The sequence below is a fragment of the Erigeron canadensis genome, chromosome 7 (assembly GCF_010389155.1).
Source record: "Erigeron canadensis isolate Cc75 chromosome 7, C_canadensis_v1, whole genome shotgun sequence".
Taxonomy (NCBI): Eukaryota; Viridiplantae; Streptophyta; class Magnoliopsida; order Asterales; family Asteraceae; genus Erigeron; species Erigeron canadensis.
The window spans coordinates 4,693,019-4,708,717 of NC_057767.1; the positions used below are offsets into that span (position 1 = coordinate 4,693,019).

The following is a 15,699-nucleotide window of genomic DNA, read 5'->3' on the forward strand; positions in this document are numbered from 1 at the left end:
CATGGTGTGCATTAGTTTATCTATACAAAATCAAAGACATTTTCTGATAATACTAATGGCTATTTAAGTTTATCTATACAAAGTCAAGAAAAATCGAATATATTATACGTATCATATATGCGATTGTTTTATAACATCCGATTCTAAATTTAGAATTTACACAATATTGGAGATTTAAAAGAAGAAACAGGTCAAAAACTTACAGGAAGGTCTTTGTGCTTAGTGCTTATAGATTAGGATTCTCATTTGTGATCTATTGCTGAGACATGAAAGCTTTTTTAGGGTGGATGGTATGCTTGTTTCTCCCCGGTTACCATCATTATTCTCACTTGTAAGGAATACCTACCTATTTCTCCCCATCTTTTCTTTTTGAGAAATGATAAATTCTCTTAATAAATAACCTTATAATCCTTCCAAGAACCTTAAATTAAGACAAGTGTAATCCACTCATTTTTATTTTGATTTCACTAAGTGTCATAATCAAATAGTTAGAATGATTTTTAGGAAGATTGGTTGGAAGAATTACTCATTTTCCTTTTTTTTTTATAATTTTTTCTTTTATTTTAAAACTCAGTTCATTAAATAATATTTATTATACTAAAATAAAATATTAAATTAGACAATAATTTTTCAATAGACTTCAATTAAAATGTACTACTAAGTAATAAACAAGTAGAGCCTGAATTAAAAAACAAAACTTTCAGAGTTCAAAATGTTAAAACGCAATATGTTGATAAAGGTGTAATGGGGATGATAGTGTTGTTACTACTTTGGGTGGTGATTCCCAATTGGTGGCAAATCTAACGTGTTTATGCCACTAGTCGAAGTAACTTAGAGAGTGAATGAGAGTGTTAAGGGAGGAAGAGAGAAGATAATTTTGTTTTATGTCTTTCTCTTCTATTTATAGAATTATGGGGGTATGAATTTAGGGTTTAGTGTTCAAGACCATGACTTAATAGGGTTGAGCCTAGCAACCTCGCTAGAGTGACCAGGTATGTAAGTCTGAAGGCTTTGTCAATAGATGGGGCGAAATAGCCTCCATTGAGTAGGACTAAAGATTAACGTTATTATCTCTAAATCATTAAGGTGTTGGTACACCGATTAGTAAAAAATAGAAGAAACAGAACAGACTAATCGATTAAATTCATGTTATAAAAAAATCAAATAAATAAAGCAAGAAAATAGGATGACGACGCAAGTGTAGAATATTATCTATTTTAAAGATAAATATAAGCATTTAATATTATGGTTTAGAGAAAGCGTTTAATTTCAAATTAATGTAATCATAACATTCTCGCACGTTGTTTGATTTACAATTAATGTAGTCATAACGTCTCGCACGTTGTATATTGTCTTAGCCACATCGTGCGATTACCCATCTACTTACGAAAAAGTTATGATGAAGTATGATCCAGATAGCTTTCGATTTATGTGTTTTAAATAAATCATTGATGAGCTTTCTTCATTTGACATGTTTTCCTGCTAAATCTAAAACGCAATTGTTCTGAAGAAATAGGAATGCATACAAAATTATTGAGGATATATTTGCTTCAATTTCTTTTTTAGATAAAGTTGAAGTCTACAAGAAACACTCTACGGGTTATAATACGTAGATTGTTTTTCTTTTTTATTTTATCAAACTCACACGACACAAACTTGAGATGGCAAATGGACGGAAGTGCAGCAACGGCCAAACAAGTCATTCAAATGAGTAATTATACATGCACCTTCAAGATTTCGAATACATTAAGCAGCACAGACAGCTGACATTGCAGTCTAAATTAGAGCTTTAAGCTAACAAAAATGCACTATATAAGCAAAAGGAGAAGTGGCTTAACAGTTCCACCCATCTACTAAATATCATACAGAACTGGAACTTGTTATACAAGGTGCTTCATCATATAAGGACCTTCAAGCTCGTAACCCAATTTCCTGTAGTAATGTCGTGTTCCAACACCCGATATAACAGCAATCTTTGTCGACCTGTGTTCCCCACGGGCTATCCGCTCTGCCTCCTCCATAAGAAGTGTACCATATCCCTGCCAGATCCAACAGAACATAAAACAAACTTATCATTGGCAAGCTATAAATATTATCAACAAAAAAGCAATCGTTACATTTCAGGTAGAAGTCATTTTGACCCATTAATTGTTGACCAGATGGTTTAATAGCGCGGCGTTACGGGGCTTCAATTATCTTGTTTGCGTTTGTTATAGAAGCGGTTCCGTTATACTATTTATAAATCAAAAAATCTCATACGAAGATCGTTTAAAATTTTCCAATAAAAAACAAATACTCGTATACTGCAACAAAAAACAAAAGAGAATGTGACCAGGTAAAAAGTCTGCAATATAAAATAAAACCAAACAAGCAGATTATGTATCTAGGTAAATACTATAACCATGCTTAAAAGTTTCTCATATCAAAGACATATTTAATTTACAAAAATAAAATAAAATAAAATAAAATAAAACATGTTGGTTAAAGTTTGTCATATAAAATATATGTATACCTAAAGGCAATACGATAACCATGTGTAAAAGTTTGTTATATCAGATACATGTGTTTAGTGTGTAGAAAAAAAATCACAACAAATGTTAAAAAAACAAATCCATAAGAAACTATTGAAACCAGAAAACGAAACGAGTTCATTCCCTTTGTTATTAATATAGACAAGAGAGCAAAAAAACATAAGATTAAAAAATTTAAAAAAAAACGCTACATGTCTTCCTCCTATTGGGTCACATGATATGGTTACTATTCATGTACTATTCCTTTAGTATAATATATATATATATATATACACACACATATATAATGGGGTGGTTGTCTTTTATGTCAAACGAGTCATACATGTCTAATAAAGAATACTAGTATTGGCCAATGGGAAACATGTCAAATAGATTAACTGAACAAACATCTTCAATGCATGAGTCCTCCAAGAAAAAGGGTACCTGACCCTCAGGGTAATCCAACAAACATTTCAGGTAGATTCCTAGAAATAACTTTATGTGATATAAAGTTATTTTACACGCTGTTTAAGTTTTGAAACTTGGTATTGAATATACAATATTGTTTTAGAGTACTAATAACTATCATTTATTATTTTCATACATAGAATTCAAACTTTTATTAGTCTTATATACCAAAAATAAAAATAAAAATCTAAATACCCTCTCCAAGGTCCCTGGACCGATCTGATTTAAATTAGTGATTTTCACAACCCTGAAAGTCACACTAGCTCTATATATAACTCAGACAAATCCTAAATAGTTCCTATTTCAAGTTTAGATTAGATCAGTAATATTATTGTTCCGTAGTCATAATTAATGCATTAATCACACATAAAAAGCATTTAGAATAGTCAAAAAGCTGTTTATCTACAAATGACCCATTTAAATCGGGACCTGTTTTGACATGTTAGTATGTTACCCAACCTGATTGACTAGCCCGGATCTCTAAAGAACATCACAAGCACCAAATGTGCTTTGTACAACTAAGAAGAGTTATTGTGTAAGCGAGTTGCTTTCAGTACAATGAAAATTTTGCCAAAGGAATTTATAGTTATCAGAATTAGGAGTACCTGATGCTGCAGTTTATCAGCATCACGGCCATGTACTGGAACAGCAGTTCCGTAAACATGGAGTTCACGAACAATGGAGCATTTTCCAACAAGTTCTGGGCATGTAACGTTCTTCCCACATCTTCTCAGTCGCAGTAATCCAACAAGAATATCCTGCATCCATAAATGACAAGCTTTTAAACTGAGTCGAGAATAAAAGCACAAATGGATTCAGCCAGGGATTGAAACCAAAAAACCACAAAGTTAAACACTCACTGTCAACTGCCTACTTTATTTAAACCAATAGAAGCAGTAAAGGCATTACTCAAAACCACACTTTTGTATAAAAGTCATTCCCAAAGGTGAAAGGTTGACCTTGGGATACAAATCATGCATGGGCCAATACTAGTAAATCAATAGATAATAAGATATATATGAAATTGAACAACAAAAACCTCCTTAATGTAGATGGTAAATTCTTCAAAATCAAGTCCTAGGTTTCATCCAATGATCCAAGGCATTCAAGTTAGTTTAGGAGTAGGAGTAGGAGTAGGAGTTATTGCCGTTCAAAAAAAAAATTTGTATTACTTTAATAAAAAATGGAACAAATTTGTAAACCATAAAAATAACAAATGGATGGAATAATCATAAAAAGACTAACATTTCAGAAATTAGAAAAAATGATTTTATATGTAAAGGAACTTGAACAAGCATCCAAGCACAAGTGGTTCCACATTAAGCACATCTATAACAAAAATATAATAGTAACAATAATAAAAAGGAAATATAAAACCCACCTCAAAGCATCATGGTAGCTTTCCATGTATTCATTATTCAATATGGCATTGTGGATAAAGTTCATAATGAGAGAAAAAAGAAAAGGAAAAAGCTGTTCTATTTACCTGTCTTGTGTCTTCATATGAAAGAAAAGTTTCCCATCCCTCATTGGCAGTATAATCTCGTCGAACAAGTTGAACCTCATCTGGTCTAATCTTGTGGTGAATATCCTAAATTCAATATAGTATAACGGAATTCTATGTGAATTCAATCAATAGTAGATGATAAATGTTACAGAAATGGTAATGTGCAATCACATATGTCTGCTGCTTACTTGAATTCCAGCTTCACGTGTACGAACATCCCTGCATTTCAAACCCAGATCATCCATACGGGCTAAAGCAAGCTCTCGAAGATTTCCTTTTTCAACTCCAGATGTAACCAGAGGCATGGGGATATCCCTCTGAACCCTGTAAACACGTGTCCAGGGGGGCACCATGGCCAGGATTCGAGCTACTATGTCTACAAGCTGCTCTGGAGGATAATTTCTATATCTGCAAATCAATAAAATTTCGGTAGATATACAATCATATTGGCTAGAAGTGACAAGATGTACCCTTAAGGAGAGCAGGATAATGGATTTAACAGGAAGAATGGGTAATTATTAGGACAGCGCAAAGACGAGTTGCGTCGACCCACACACACTTTTTTGTCCATCTTTTATTTATGGCAAAAAACTAGTATGTTACGATTGTAATAAATAAAAATATGAAGCTCATGAGACAGCTTAAGAGGTTTTACACCTTAAAGTAGACTTTTGGGCTTTTGGTTTGACACATTAGTAAAGCTCAATATAAAACGCAACCTGGATCAAACAACTCGTAGGTAAATTGGTCAATATTGACCACACAATAATTAATATTGGTGCTAATTACTTGAACATGACCAAATGTTGTGCTTCCAAGAGTAAAACACAATACCTGCCAGTTTTCCAGAGCTCATAAAGACCTGTCCCACGAATAACAAGTGTTGGATAAATCTTAAGCCCATCAGCTCTAAAGCAAGGACTCTCAAAGAACTCCTTAAAACTTTCCATATCCCTCTCGACGCCAACATTTGGAAGATCAGGCATCATATGAGCAACCACCTAGTGCAACAATTAGAAAGTCTGATAAAGTAAGCAAAGAACAAAGTCCAAGTATCTAATGATCATCAAAACCTACATATAACTAAAAAGAAAGGTTGACATACATTGACCACAGTTGATGAGGTCATTCAATTTTTCTACTAATTGGAAAAAGAAAAAAATAATTCAAAAGAAGGTATTATTATTCGACAAACTAATAAAGTTTAAGCAAAGTAACGTAGAGTCTTTCTGATACTTTAAGAAGAATGCAATAGCATATATTGGAAAAAGGATCACCTTAAAACCAGCATCTTTTGCCAACGAGAAGCAATCAGCAACAGCTGCTACCGTGTGCCCTCTATTTGTGTCACGAGCAACATCCTCATACGTGCTCTGAACTCCAATTTCTAATCTTGTGCAACCATAGGAAAGCATTTGTCGCAAATGAGGCCCAAGACAGTAATCTGGCCTCCTAAAAGAAACAAAAGAGCATTGATGTTAAAAACAGACCTTTGATACCAAAAATTTAATCAAGAATCATATCTTTCCAAATCATAACGTTAATTAAATGCTTATAAGAAACCAGCTAGAAGAGATTTGGCAGTGATTTGTTTGCCTACAATGTGATATGAAATTTCTGGCAAGTTAAGCAACTTACGTCTCAATAGTCATCCCAATACATTTGGTTGCGCCATGCTCAGAATAGGCAACCGCCTCTTCAACATTTGCAGAAGTATGCCCTGACAAAGCATCATGAAGATTCCTTATAAAGTAATCCCTGTATTCAGCCGGCAATGACATAAAGGTGCCACCCATCAAGATGAACTCAACCTAAATTAACCACATGAGCAAGTCTCTATCAACAATAATCACAATCATTAAGACAACCCAAAAGAATATTAGACATACATGCAACTGTTGCAAACCTTATCTACACTATGCCCCAATCGCTTTAACTGGTCAATTCTGCTCCTGGCTTGGACATACGGATTATATCTGCGAAAGTAAATAATAAATGAAATAATCAATACATGTCATAAATTTAACAGAGAAATTATCTCCAAAATTTGAGCATTTGAAGGCTTAATAGCGAAGTCACAAAGTTAAGTGCTTATATCGTATAACAAAAAAGATACTAAAGAGAAAAATGCTCGGTTTGGAATACTAAAGAAAATAACCATAAAATGAAGTGGATACTTATCCCCTATCACCTCTCCCTATTATTAAGGCTTAAAGTGAATCTAAACTGATTTTTCTCCCAATCTCATAGCCAAACTGACGACTCCAACTCCTTCCTTTCCTTATACAATCGGCTTATATTGACAATTAATCCCTTAACTTACTACTCATAATTGGGTCATAATCAGAGAGTATTAGATGACTGAATTTAAATGCAGATGATCAAAATAGTATTGTGCAACCTAGATAATATGAATATGCCTAAAACAGTATTGGACCACCTATATCAAAACTAAGGCCAAATAATGCTTTATAAGTTTAAAATACAGTAAAGATATATGATGTTTCAAAGAAGTCTCCATTCAATTATATTCTACAACAAAGTAACTTATACAAATCCAAACAGCAGCTTGCAGCTTCAAAAATACTAAATTTGAAATTTACAAAAAAAAGGTATTAGTGGCAAATACTAAATTAACAAACCCACACTCACCTAGCTAAACTCAAGGTAGCCTGCAGTTTCCTATACATGGGTTATTCAAACTATAAAAAGATGAGGGTATATAGTGAATATTATGTAATAACACATATGGCCTAAAAAATGAACCTATAAATATGACTAATTCATTCAATACTTGACATTTGGAATAAGCATTTTCTTTCTCCGTAAAACCAACCTTTCATTATGAAACATGTCTCAATCTCCGTTTTAGGCATATGATTAATTCTCATCAATTTAGCACAACTTTTCAAAACCGGTATCAATCTGGATTTATTTTACGCTGAATATACAGTAAAAGTGATGGAATAATTATCCACTACACAACATCCCTATCTTGCTAGCATCACATAAGTTCTAAACATTCCTCCATTTCAATTTTAGATCATGCATTTTTACATGTATTACAATTCACAGAAATTCTAGCATAGGTACATCCCTCTAACTTTCACTTATTACTATTGTACGTATCCTCACCTCTTCATCAGGTAACCCGTATGTTTTTCCTAACATGTCAGCTATATAAGTTGTCACGTCATTACAACCGGCATCACGTCACTAACTTAGCAGTCAGTCAGTCACACAAGGTCAATACATACAACAAACATTCAACTAAAGTTCAATGCATTTTGGAAAAAAAACTAAATGTACCTGTAAAAGTATAAACTAGGGCTTCCTATACCTCTACATACCTATAAACGCACTAAAATCGAAACAACATATCCAAAAACTAAAAATCAAATTTTACTGAGCACGAATAGCCTAGTCTGTTCTTGAATGTATTAAACAAATTCCCTAACATATTAGCTATATATATTGCCACGTTATCAAAACCGGCTTCACTCCACTAACCTAACAATGAACTAGGGTTTCTAATACATTAACATACCGCAAACGATAAAAATACTAAAATCGAAACAAAATAATCACAATTTTACCGAGCACGAATGGCGCGCATACTAGTCGGTTCATAACCAGTATAACTCTGAGTACTATACTCAAAATCCGAATCAGGTCCACCTGGGCAATACACACATATATTCCCTGTAGTCGCAATATGCGGACACCTATGCGGTTTCGACATAACCGCAACAACCGCAATTCCGGACGCTGTTCGGACTGGTTTTGCTCTCAGTTTCGGCAACAAAACTTCCCTCTCACTATCCGGTAACGCCGCAATCATTTCCACTAATTTCGGAGCGCGTGAGAGTCCGTATTTCCTACACGCGGCGGATTTTAAAGCGTTTAAATCTACAGTTTCGTTGTTGTGTGAGAGATTTATCATGTTGTTTACGATTTCTGTTATGGCGCGAACTCGTGATTCTTCTTCTGTTAATCCGGATGATATTACGCCGCCGCGGCCTGGCCGTGGAAGCTTTCTGCCGTCAGTTGGGACCGCTGCTGCCGCCGTCGCCATAGTGGAGATTTGGGAAGGTTTGAGGGTTTTGACTTTTTTTTTTTCTTTTTAACGTCTTTTTGACTCAGAGAAGTGAAGATTTGTTGATGCGTTACCGTTCGTGACTTTGTGTGTGTAAACAGAAGTATGGGTTATCTTTTTTCTGAAGTGGCCATACTATACCTTGCAATTGGAGTTAATTACACAAATCGCCATTATCATGTACCTCCACTCGCGGGTTTTATCCCTACGATTAATGAATTTCGGTTTCATCCAAAACTTGACTTGCAGTTTTCATCCCAACGTTTAATTAATTTCAGTTTTCGTTCAAAACAATTTACCCCGTCAACTCTTTTCATCCTGACCCTTAACATACGTTATATAAGCCATCCATTAAATGTGGTATTGGTCTCGTCCTCTTATAATGTGGGATAGAGGTGAGTACGGTTCGGTTTGAATCAGTTTTTAACTAAAATCAAAAACCGAACCATTATAATTTGGTTTTTATAATCTAAAATCATTGATTTTCGGTTTTTTCGGTTTGAGTCTTTTTCGGTTCAGTTTTAATTGGTTTTTAACCACTTATGGGTTTAAGCTAACATGAGCTAAAAATGTTTAAAGTTTATACCCTATGATTATGATACAACATCGATAACTTATTCAAACAATATCAGTAACAAACACAATACAACAATGACGATAAATCCATAACATAAGTTGAACAAACTTTAAATATTTATTTCAAATAACCTTCGTATATAACTATTTATATATTTCACGTGTTGTTTCAATATGCAATTGATTAAACTGAAACGATCTTGTTGCTTAGTTTCACATAACACATATAATTAATATTGTTTTGTATACTAACAAAATCAAATATATTAACATATCTAATGAGAATGAGTATAAAATGAGATGAATACAAAATAAATAAACAATATATATTTTTGGTTCGGTTCGGTTCGGTTTTTATGGTTCGTTTTTTCATATGAAACCAAAACCAAACCATAACATTCGGTTTTTAGAAAATCAAAACCGAAAACCATGATTTTCTCGGTTTTCATTTTTTTCGGTTCGGGTTTTTTCGGGTTTTATGGTTTTTTCATTTTTTCGGTTCAGTTTTTCGATTTTTATGGTTTTCCGCATTGCGGGATCGGGATGACTGGGACGAGACCAAAAGATCCCATAATTTTTGCAAAATTTCTAATTCTCGACGTGGTCTTGTCTTGATCTCAGCCCAGAAAACCTTCAAAAATCTTTACCATTTCGATCGGGCAGTGATAATCGCATCATTCTTTTTAATATATTTATCAAACTACTGTATTAACAATTTATACGGTCTGTGTAAGCTATAAATTAAGGTAAATTTATCAAAAAAGATGGTACGATATCACTTCTCATTTCAGTCCCACTTGGGGCTCGGTACTACTTCTGAATACCAAAATTGGGACAGGACCGTCGGGACTTGAGGTCCTTGAGAATTGAGATCGTAAATAACTGAACAAGGATAAACATAAACTTTTCACTTTGACCCTTCAAGTCTCTAATATATACATTAACCTTCCAATTTAAACATGCCAAATTCCATTAAAGTAAAATTTTTTATAATAAAGTTCATTTGAAGATGGCGAGACCGAAAACTAGGGCATGTAAATTAACGATTGTAGTATTAATTTCATTACAATCGATTATTCAAGTCTTTGCAACTACTCAGGTATGATTTTATTTTATTTTATTTGTTTCCTCTAATTATATTTAAATTAAATTTATAGAATTTATTATTCCAATTGTTTATTTATATGGAGTATATATATACAGAGGTATTATGATAAATTATGATATGTAGATATAGCTAAATGTATATTTGTGTGAAAAAAATGTAAATTTATTAAATTGTTTTTTTAAAAGTTTGAATATTCATATCTGAAGTCAGATTGTGTGATTTTCTGCAAGTTGTGAACTTCTAGATTTATAGAAGTTTTAGACTTTTATGTTACTGAAGATCAAATATGTGTCAATCAGATTAAGTTTTAGACTTTTATGTTATTTTTGTAATATAAAAATGAATTCTATAAAGAATTTGAAAAGTGTTTTTTTATAGCAAATTTAAAACCTTTTATGATCTAGCTTGTAAATATGTGATATAGGTGCATGTTTTTGTTAAAGGCTTGTTCGGAGCTTAAAGCTTTCGGCTTTTAGAAAAAATGAGCTTATTCGTAAGCTGATCGGCTCAGAAAATAAGCTAATTGAAACTCCCAGTATAAATTTTGAAAAGTTTATATTTCCCAATTAAGACTAGCTTGTAAAGATGTGATATAGGCTGGGTGACAGGGGCTTTTTAGAAGCTTTTGGAGTGTAAAGCTCTTTGCTTTTTAATAAACGAGCTTATTGTTTTTTTTTTTTTTTTTTTAAATTTCAATAAGCCGATAAGCGAAAGCAAGCAAATCCAGACACCTAGTAGTCTTCTAAAAAGCTTATTTTTCCCATTTAAGACTAATTTTTAAAGATCGGTCACAGACAATGATCATCATCACTCTGTATTTGATTAAAGGTGAATTTTCTTACATAAATTTGTTGTATGATGTATAGGTGTTCTTTTGGTTTAGGATATGCGAGCAAGTATTTTGTTACAAGTTTGAGGCTTCCGTATGCCAGTAAATAGTAAATCTTAATCGGTATGTGACTAAGTGAGTGTATGATCAAGATTTTGCATTACTGCATCTCACAAACTATCCACTGGAATTTGTGTGAAAACTACGTTTAAGATATTAGCTTTGACCATTTTGAAGATGAAAGTATTTATTTTTGGTATGTGTGTTGCTACGGTAGAGACAAGTAGGTTTAGTAAATTTTGTGTTCCAGAAAGTAAGTGGCATACACAGCCACATATATGCAACGAAAAACAAATTGCATGTTAAAAATCATTATACATTAAGTTTCAATCTTTGGAAGAACCAATCATGCTACTGTACTTGTTAGATGTTCTACCATTGAGCTCAAATGAAGTATTAAGTGTCCTTGAATTGCTTAATAGGTGATACTCAATGGGATGATCTATTTTGCTGTACTTTAAATTTGGCTTTTGTTGTCAGTAGTGTACTCTTTGTAAATGTTGTATAAGTGCAATTTTTGCCGTATGAGAAACTTTAATGTCATAAGGTAGTTGCATAATGGCAAGAGTTCCTAAAGTTTTTTTCTTGTATCATTGGTTTACAAATGTTGATTGCAACTTTACCTTTCCTACTAAGTTGATGTGAATATTTTAGCTCCAGGATTCAGTAGAACATGCTCATGAGGTTCATTGTTCAAGAGAAAGAAGCAGGGCTGCAAATAAGATTATTGAGGAGGTATTGATGTTTGCCAGATTTTGGCTGGCATCTGCTATTTTTATTACTCTATATAATTCTCTCGATTAAACACTGGTTTTAATAAATCAGTAAGGAAATAATATACCCTTGTACGTGCAGTATTTGACTCCGTTTGTTGAACAAGAAAATTATCAGTTGCCACATAATTGTAAGCTTCATCCTGGCAATGACATATTCAGGGAGCAAGAGGAGCACAAAATTCATCCGGACGTGAATGAATGGCGCTGTGGATACTGCAAAAAAATCTTTCGAGCTGAGAAATTTCTTGATCAACATTTTGACAACAGGCATTACAATCTTTTAAATGTTGTATGTGTGTTCTATTTACAGTTATTATTATATATTATGACTTCCAATTTAAGCTATCTGTAGTCCAGACTGCCATGCTTTTTTTAAATTCTGCATTTTATATTTTACGATTTGACAAAATATTATCTCCGTGGTAATTATTTGTAGTCTCCGCGGACTCGCTAAAAGTTGTTTTTTACACTAGATTTATTGTATTCTGAGATAGATATCTTATTTAAAATTCAGAGTCACAGCAATTGCTTGTCGAATTTGTGTGGAGCATTGCACTGTGATTATGTAGCGAATTCCAATGTTCCAAAAACAAAGTGCAACCCGGCAGCTGCAGCAAGAAACCGTCACATATGTGAGGTTTGTTTACAAGAAAACTTTTTTAGATGTTCATTACAAAAAAAGTTCTAGCATAATAATACTAGTTTTAAATTTTTAATGCAGAGCCTTGCAGACACCTGTTTTCCTATTCGTCAGGGTCCATCAGCAAGCCGACTTCATGGTAACTTTTGATGTTTATTTGGATCTTAGAGGCTGCACTTTTGACCCATTAAACTTATGAATGAACTGACTTGGCTGTCAATTATCTCAGCCTGGCCTAATTAAAAATATTGGTTAAAACGGAACTGGTCAAATGAGTTGAAAGGTCCCTCGTCCCTAAAGTCTATTTCAGTGCCTGCAACCTCCTAATCGTTACATTCGAGTATATATATCATTATTATATTCTAACAGAATTGTGCTGTAATTATTATGAAACTCATTAATAGTATTATTTAACTCATTAATTGTTCTTTTTTTGCAAAAATTGGAAAGAGCATTAGCGTGATCCCCCCAACTGACACAACATTTTACAAAATGTGCTTAACATGATCAGGTTTAACCTGAAATTGTTTTTATTTTTCATCAAACCTGCCTAAATTGCCACTCCCAATGGATCTACATGATGTTTTTACCATGTACATTGCTGGTGATGTAATAAATTATGATTTTTTTGCAGAACTATTTTTGCACCAATTCTGTGATGCCCACTCTTGTTCACGCAAAATCAAGCCTTTTGGCAGGGGAGGCAGGGTAAGCTTCACTCATAACTACTTTTTTTGTATTGGTTAACTGACTAGATCTACCAAGGTTAGATACTTGAATTCCAAATAAATTCAGATTGAGCGCATCTCAATGTTATAGGTGGAAATCTCGACCTATTTACTTATATATAATTCAGTTTGGGTGTGTCTTATCTCTAACGGGTTTAAACGATAACAGAATTGGGTCAAGTGGTCAATACATGGAACGATTAACATTTGTCCAAAGTCTGTTTTTGCTGCATACAGCTTTCCAGCTAATGTTATTTTAAATCTAATTTGTTATTCAGCTATTGCAATGATAATATATAATAAAGCATAATCCTTTGTAGGAGACCTTTAATCAAAAAGAGTTCTCAGGTCAACTCGTCCGGTTCATTTTCACCATTACTAGAAAGGGGCACATTTCGATTTGTTACTTGATTTTCCCATTTTGCTACCTCTAGCCACTTGTATGGTGTCATAGTATGTCATGAAGCGCTAGAATGCTAGATATAATTGTTTAATATGATTCCCACATTGAGTTTGCTTTTAATACCAATACCGACTGTTAGATCTGCTCCCCTTATAACTGCTAATTTTCAATTCTTATATCACATATATTTTGGACTGTTGGTTGCCATACAGATCTAATAAACATAGTCTACTCCTTTCGTTGGCAAATAATCTATTACAAGTATTACGTTACCGCATTATTTAGGGATGGTTTGGATGTTCCTATTGAAATAGATAATTAGCTGCAATAAACAGTCTGAAGGAGATAGTCTTTAAATGTGCTTCTTCTATTTGAAGCTATTACAAGTTGTGTAAGTGTTCTAGATGTGACAAATCAACTAACTAATAGGTAACTTTGTTGTATATATTGATTTTCAGTTTGGTACAACAGGTATGAAACTGATTATTCGACATAATAATCATATAATCAGAAGTAATGTCAGATAATCTGCACAATTAAAACTGATTTCACGACTTCAAAATTTATTAATCAGATAATCAGTCTTTTAAAAAAAAGTTAGTCAGATAATACGTTTCAAAATGCAATTCCAAACACTTCTTCAAAGCATAGAATCCTTTCGCTACAAGTCTCTGCAAATATCTTCCCAACTTCAGTAAAATGTTTGTACCTATTTGATGCCCTTATTGTTATTGGTGTAACTGATGACTTACGCTAACTCTTTGCAGAAGCATACCAACAGATTCTTCTTGATTATATCAGTAATGATTCTGGTGCTGCTCCCTGTCTTCTATCTCATAGTATATGTGTACCAAAGGTGCCACATCATTACTCCAGTATCGTTTACTACTAATAATAATTAGGGAAAAGTGAATATGAGGCTGTCCGACACCTAAGCTTAGGTGTGGAACCCCTCACATACTAGTTTTTTAAAATTTTTTGCTTAATGAATAAATGCTTGGGCCCCTATGAACTCTATGGATTAAAAAACTAATATGTGAGTGTTCCATACGTAAGCTTGGGTACCTAACAACCTTATATTACCACCCCCCTTATAATTAATTTATTGTTGGAACTACATCACAACTTATTTTAATGTTGCAGAGAACTGAGAAAGGGTACGCAGATACTAAGGCGCATCTCTAAACCAAGTCTAAAGAAAAAGCCATATTAGTTGGCAAGTCTTGAGACATTACTCAGTAGAAGAGTTCATTGAGGTATGTATGACATATTTTGTATCTTCAAATTCAATGCAAGTAAGTCCAACTTTGTAAAGTTGTTTTGATTTTTTAGGTGAAGCTTGTGAATTATACGGCACCATATAAGATTGGGAGCATGGAGTGCCAATTTTTTTCACAGGCCATTGTATAATTTATCTTCTGACACATTCTTTTCATGTAATATAATCCATGGGTGAGTTTGTCAAAGTCTGAAGATTTGTATCATACATTATTATTAGAGAGCTGATGAACTCCACTTTTGGACGTCTTTTATCTGAGAACTTGTATTAGCACTAACTAGAATGTCAAATTATTGTATGGTCATTGCAAGCAGTTGCAGCCATTTCAACTTTCTGGAAACATTTCTTATACTCCCAGAAAATTGGACCACAGGGACCATTCATGCAATCTACTCTAATTTTAATGAATTGTTTGGGTGTTGACTAAAATTGTTATGTGGTTTCAACTTCAAATATAACTATATGTATGTGATAGCCCTCTCGATACCTTACTGGAGCTTTGTAACTAGCGGTATAATTTAACGATACCAGATGTTTTATGCAATGCTTTGGACGAATTTTTACCTGTTAAAGATAAAAAGCTACCAATATACAAGTAAATGGGTCGCAACGGCTGCCTTTTGTTGGGTTCACGTTAGCCACACTTGAGTTGCGTTTTTATCAATTGTGGATTTGTGGGTGTTAGCCTGTTAGGCATTAATTGTGTGTTCACTAGAGGA

General features: G+C 33.4%; 2 protein-coding genes across 4 annotated transcripts; one reads left to right on the top strand and one right to left on the bottom strand.

Annotated features, from left to right (window-relative positions):
• Positions 1-1,669: 1,669 nt before the first annotated feature.
• LOC122606964 (elongator complex protein 3) lies at positions 1,670-8,654 on the bottom strand. The gene is made up of 9 exons (XM_043779869.1): positions 8,082-8,654; positions 6,392-6,461; positions 6,124-6,296; positions 5,763-5,937; positions 5,320-5,486; positions 4,674-4,893; positions 4,465-4,569; positions 3,584-3,736; positions 1,670-2,039 (listed from the first exon to the last, which is right to left on the bottom strand). The coding sequence occupies exons 1-9, from the start codon at positions 8,558-8,560 to the stop codon at positions 1,881-1,883; spliced, it is 1,701 nt and encodes a 566-aa protein (XP_043635804.1). The 5' UTR covers positions 8,561-8,654; the 3' UTR covers positions 1,670-1,880.
• Positions 8,655-10,044: 1,390 nt separating this feature from the next.
• LOC122607536 lies at positions 10,045-15,228 on the top strand. Of its 3 annotated transcripts, none has more exons than XM_043780527.1 (9): positions 10,045-10,256; positions 11,809-11,889; positions 12,010-12,216; positions 12,445-12,567; positions 12,652-12,709; positions 13,205-13,278; positions 14,469-14,557; positions 14,845-14,957; positions 15,034-15,228. In XM_043780527.1, exons 1-8 carry the CDS (start codon positions 10,167-10,169, stop codon positions 14,912-14,914), a joined length of 792 nt encoding a protein of 263 aa, XP_043636462.1. In that variant the 5' UTR covers positions 10,045-10,166; the 3' UTR covers positions 14,915-14,957; positions 15,034-15,228. The 3 variants fall into 3 exon arrangements, with proteins under 3 accessions (XP_043636462.1, XP_043636463.1, XP_043636461.1); XM_043780528.1 differs by having other exon boundaries at positions 11,815-11,889; positions 12,010-12,219; XM_043780526.1 differs by having other exon boundaries at positions 10,047-10,256; positions 12,010-12,219.
• Positions 15,229-15,699: the final 471 nt, after the last annotated feature.

Excerpts from the sequence above, each read along its gene's own strand:
- LOC122606964 (XM_043779869.1), bottom strand. The coding sequence starts at position 8,560 with ATGGCGACGGCGGCAGCAGCGGTCCCAACTGACGGCAGAAAGCTTCCA. Across the intron at positions 6,462-8,081 it reads ATGCGCGCCATTCGTGCTCG|ATATAATCCGTATGTCCAAG; the intron begins GTAAAATTGTGA and ends TTACTTTCGCAG. Across the intron at positions 2,040-3,583 it reads CTGATAAACTGCAGCATCAG|GGATATGGTACACTTCTTAT; the intron begins GTACTCCTAATT and ends TGGATCTGGCAG.
- LOC122607536 (XM_043780526.1), top strand. The coding sequence starts at position 10,167 with ATGGCGAGACCGAAAACTAGGGCATGTAAATTAACGATTGTAGTATTA. Across the intron at positions 10,257-11,808 it reads AAGTCTTTGCAACTACTCAG|CTCCAGGATTCAGTAGAACA; the intron begins GTATGATTTTAT and ends TGAATATTTTAG. Across the intron at positions 12,710-13,204 it reads ATCAGCAAGCCGACTTCATG|AACTATTTTTGCACCAATTC; the intron begins GTAACTTTTGAT and ends ATTTTTTTGCAG.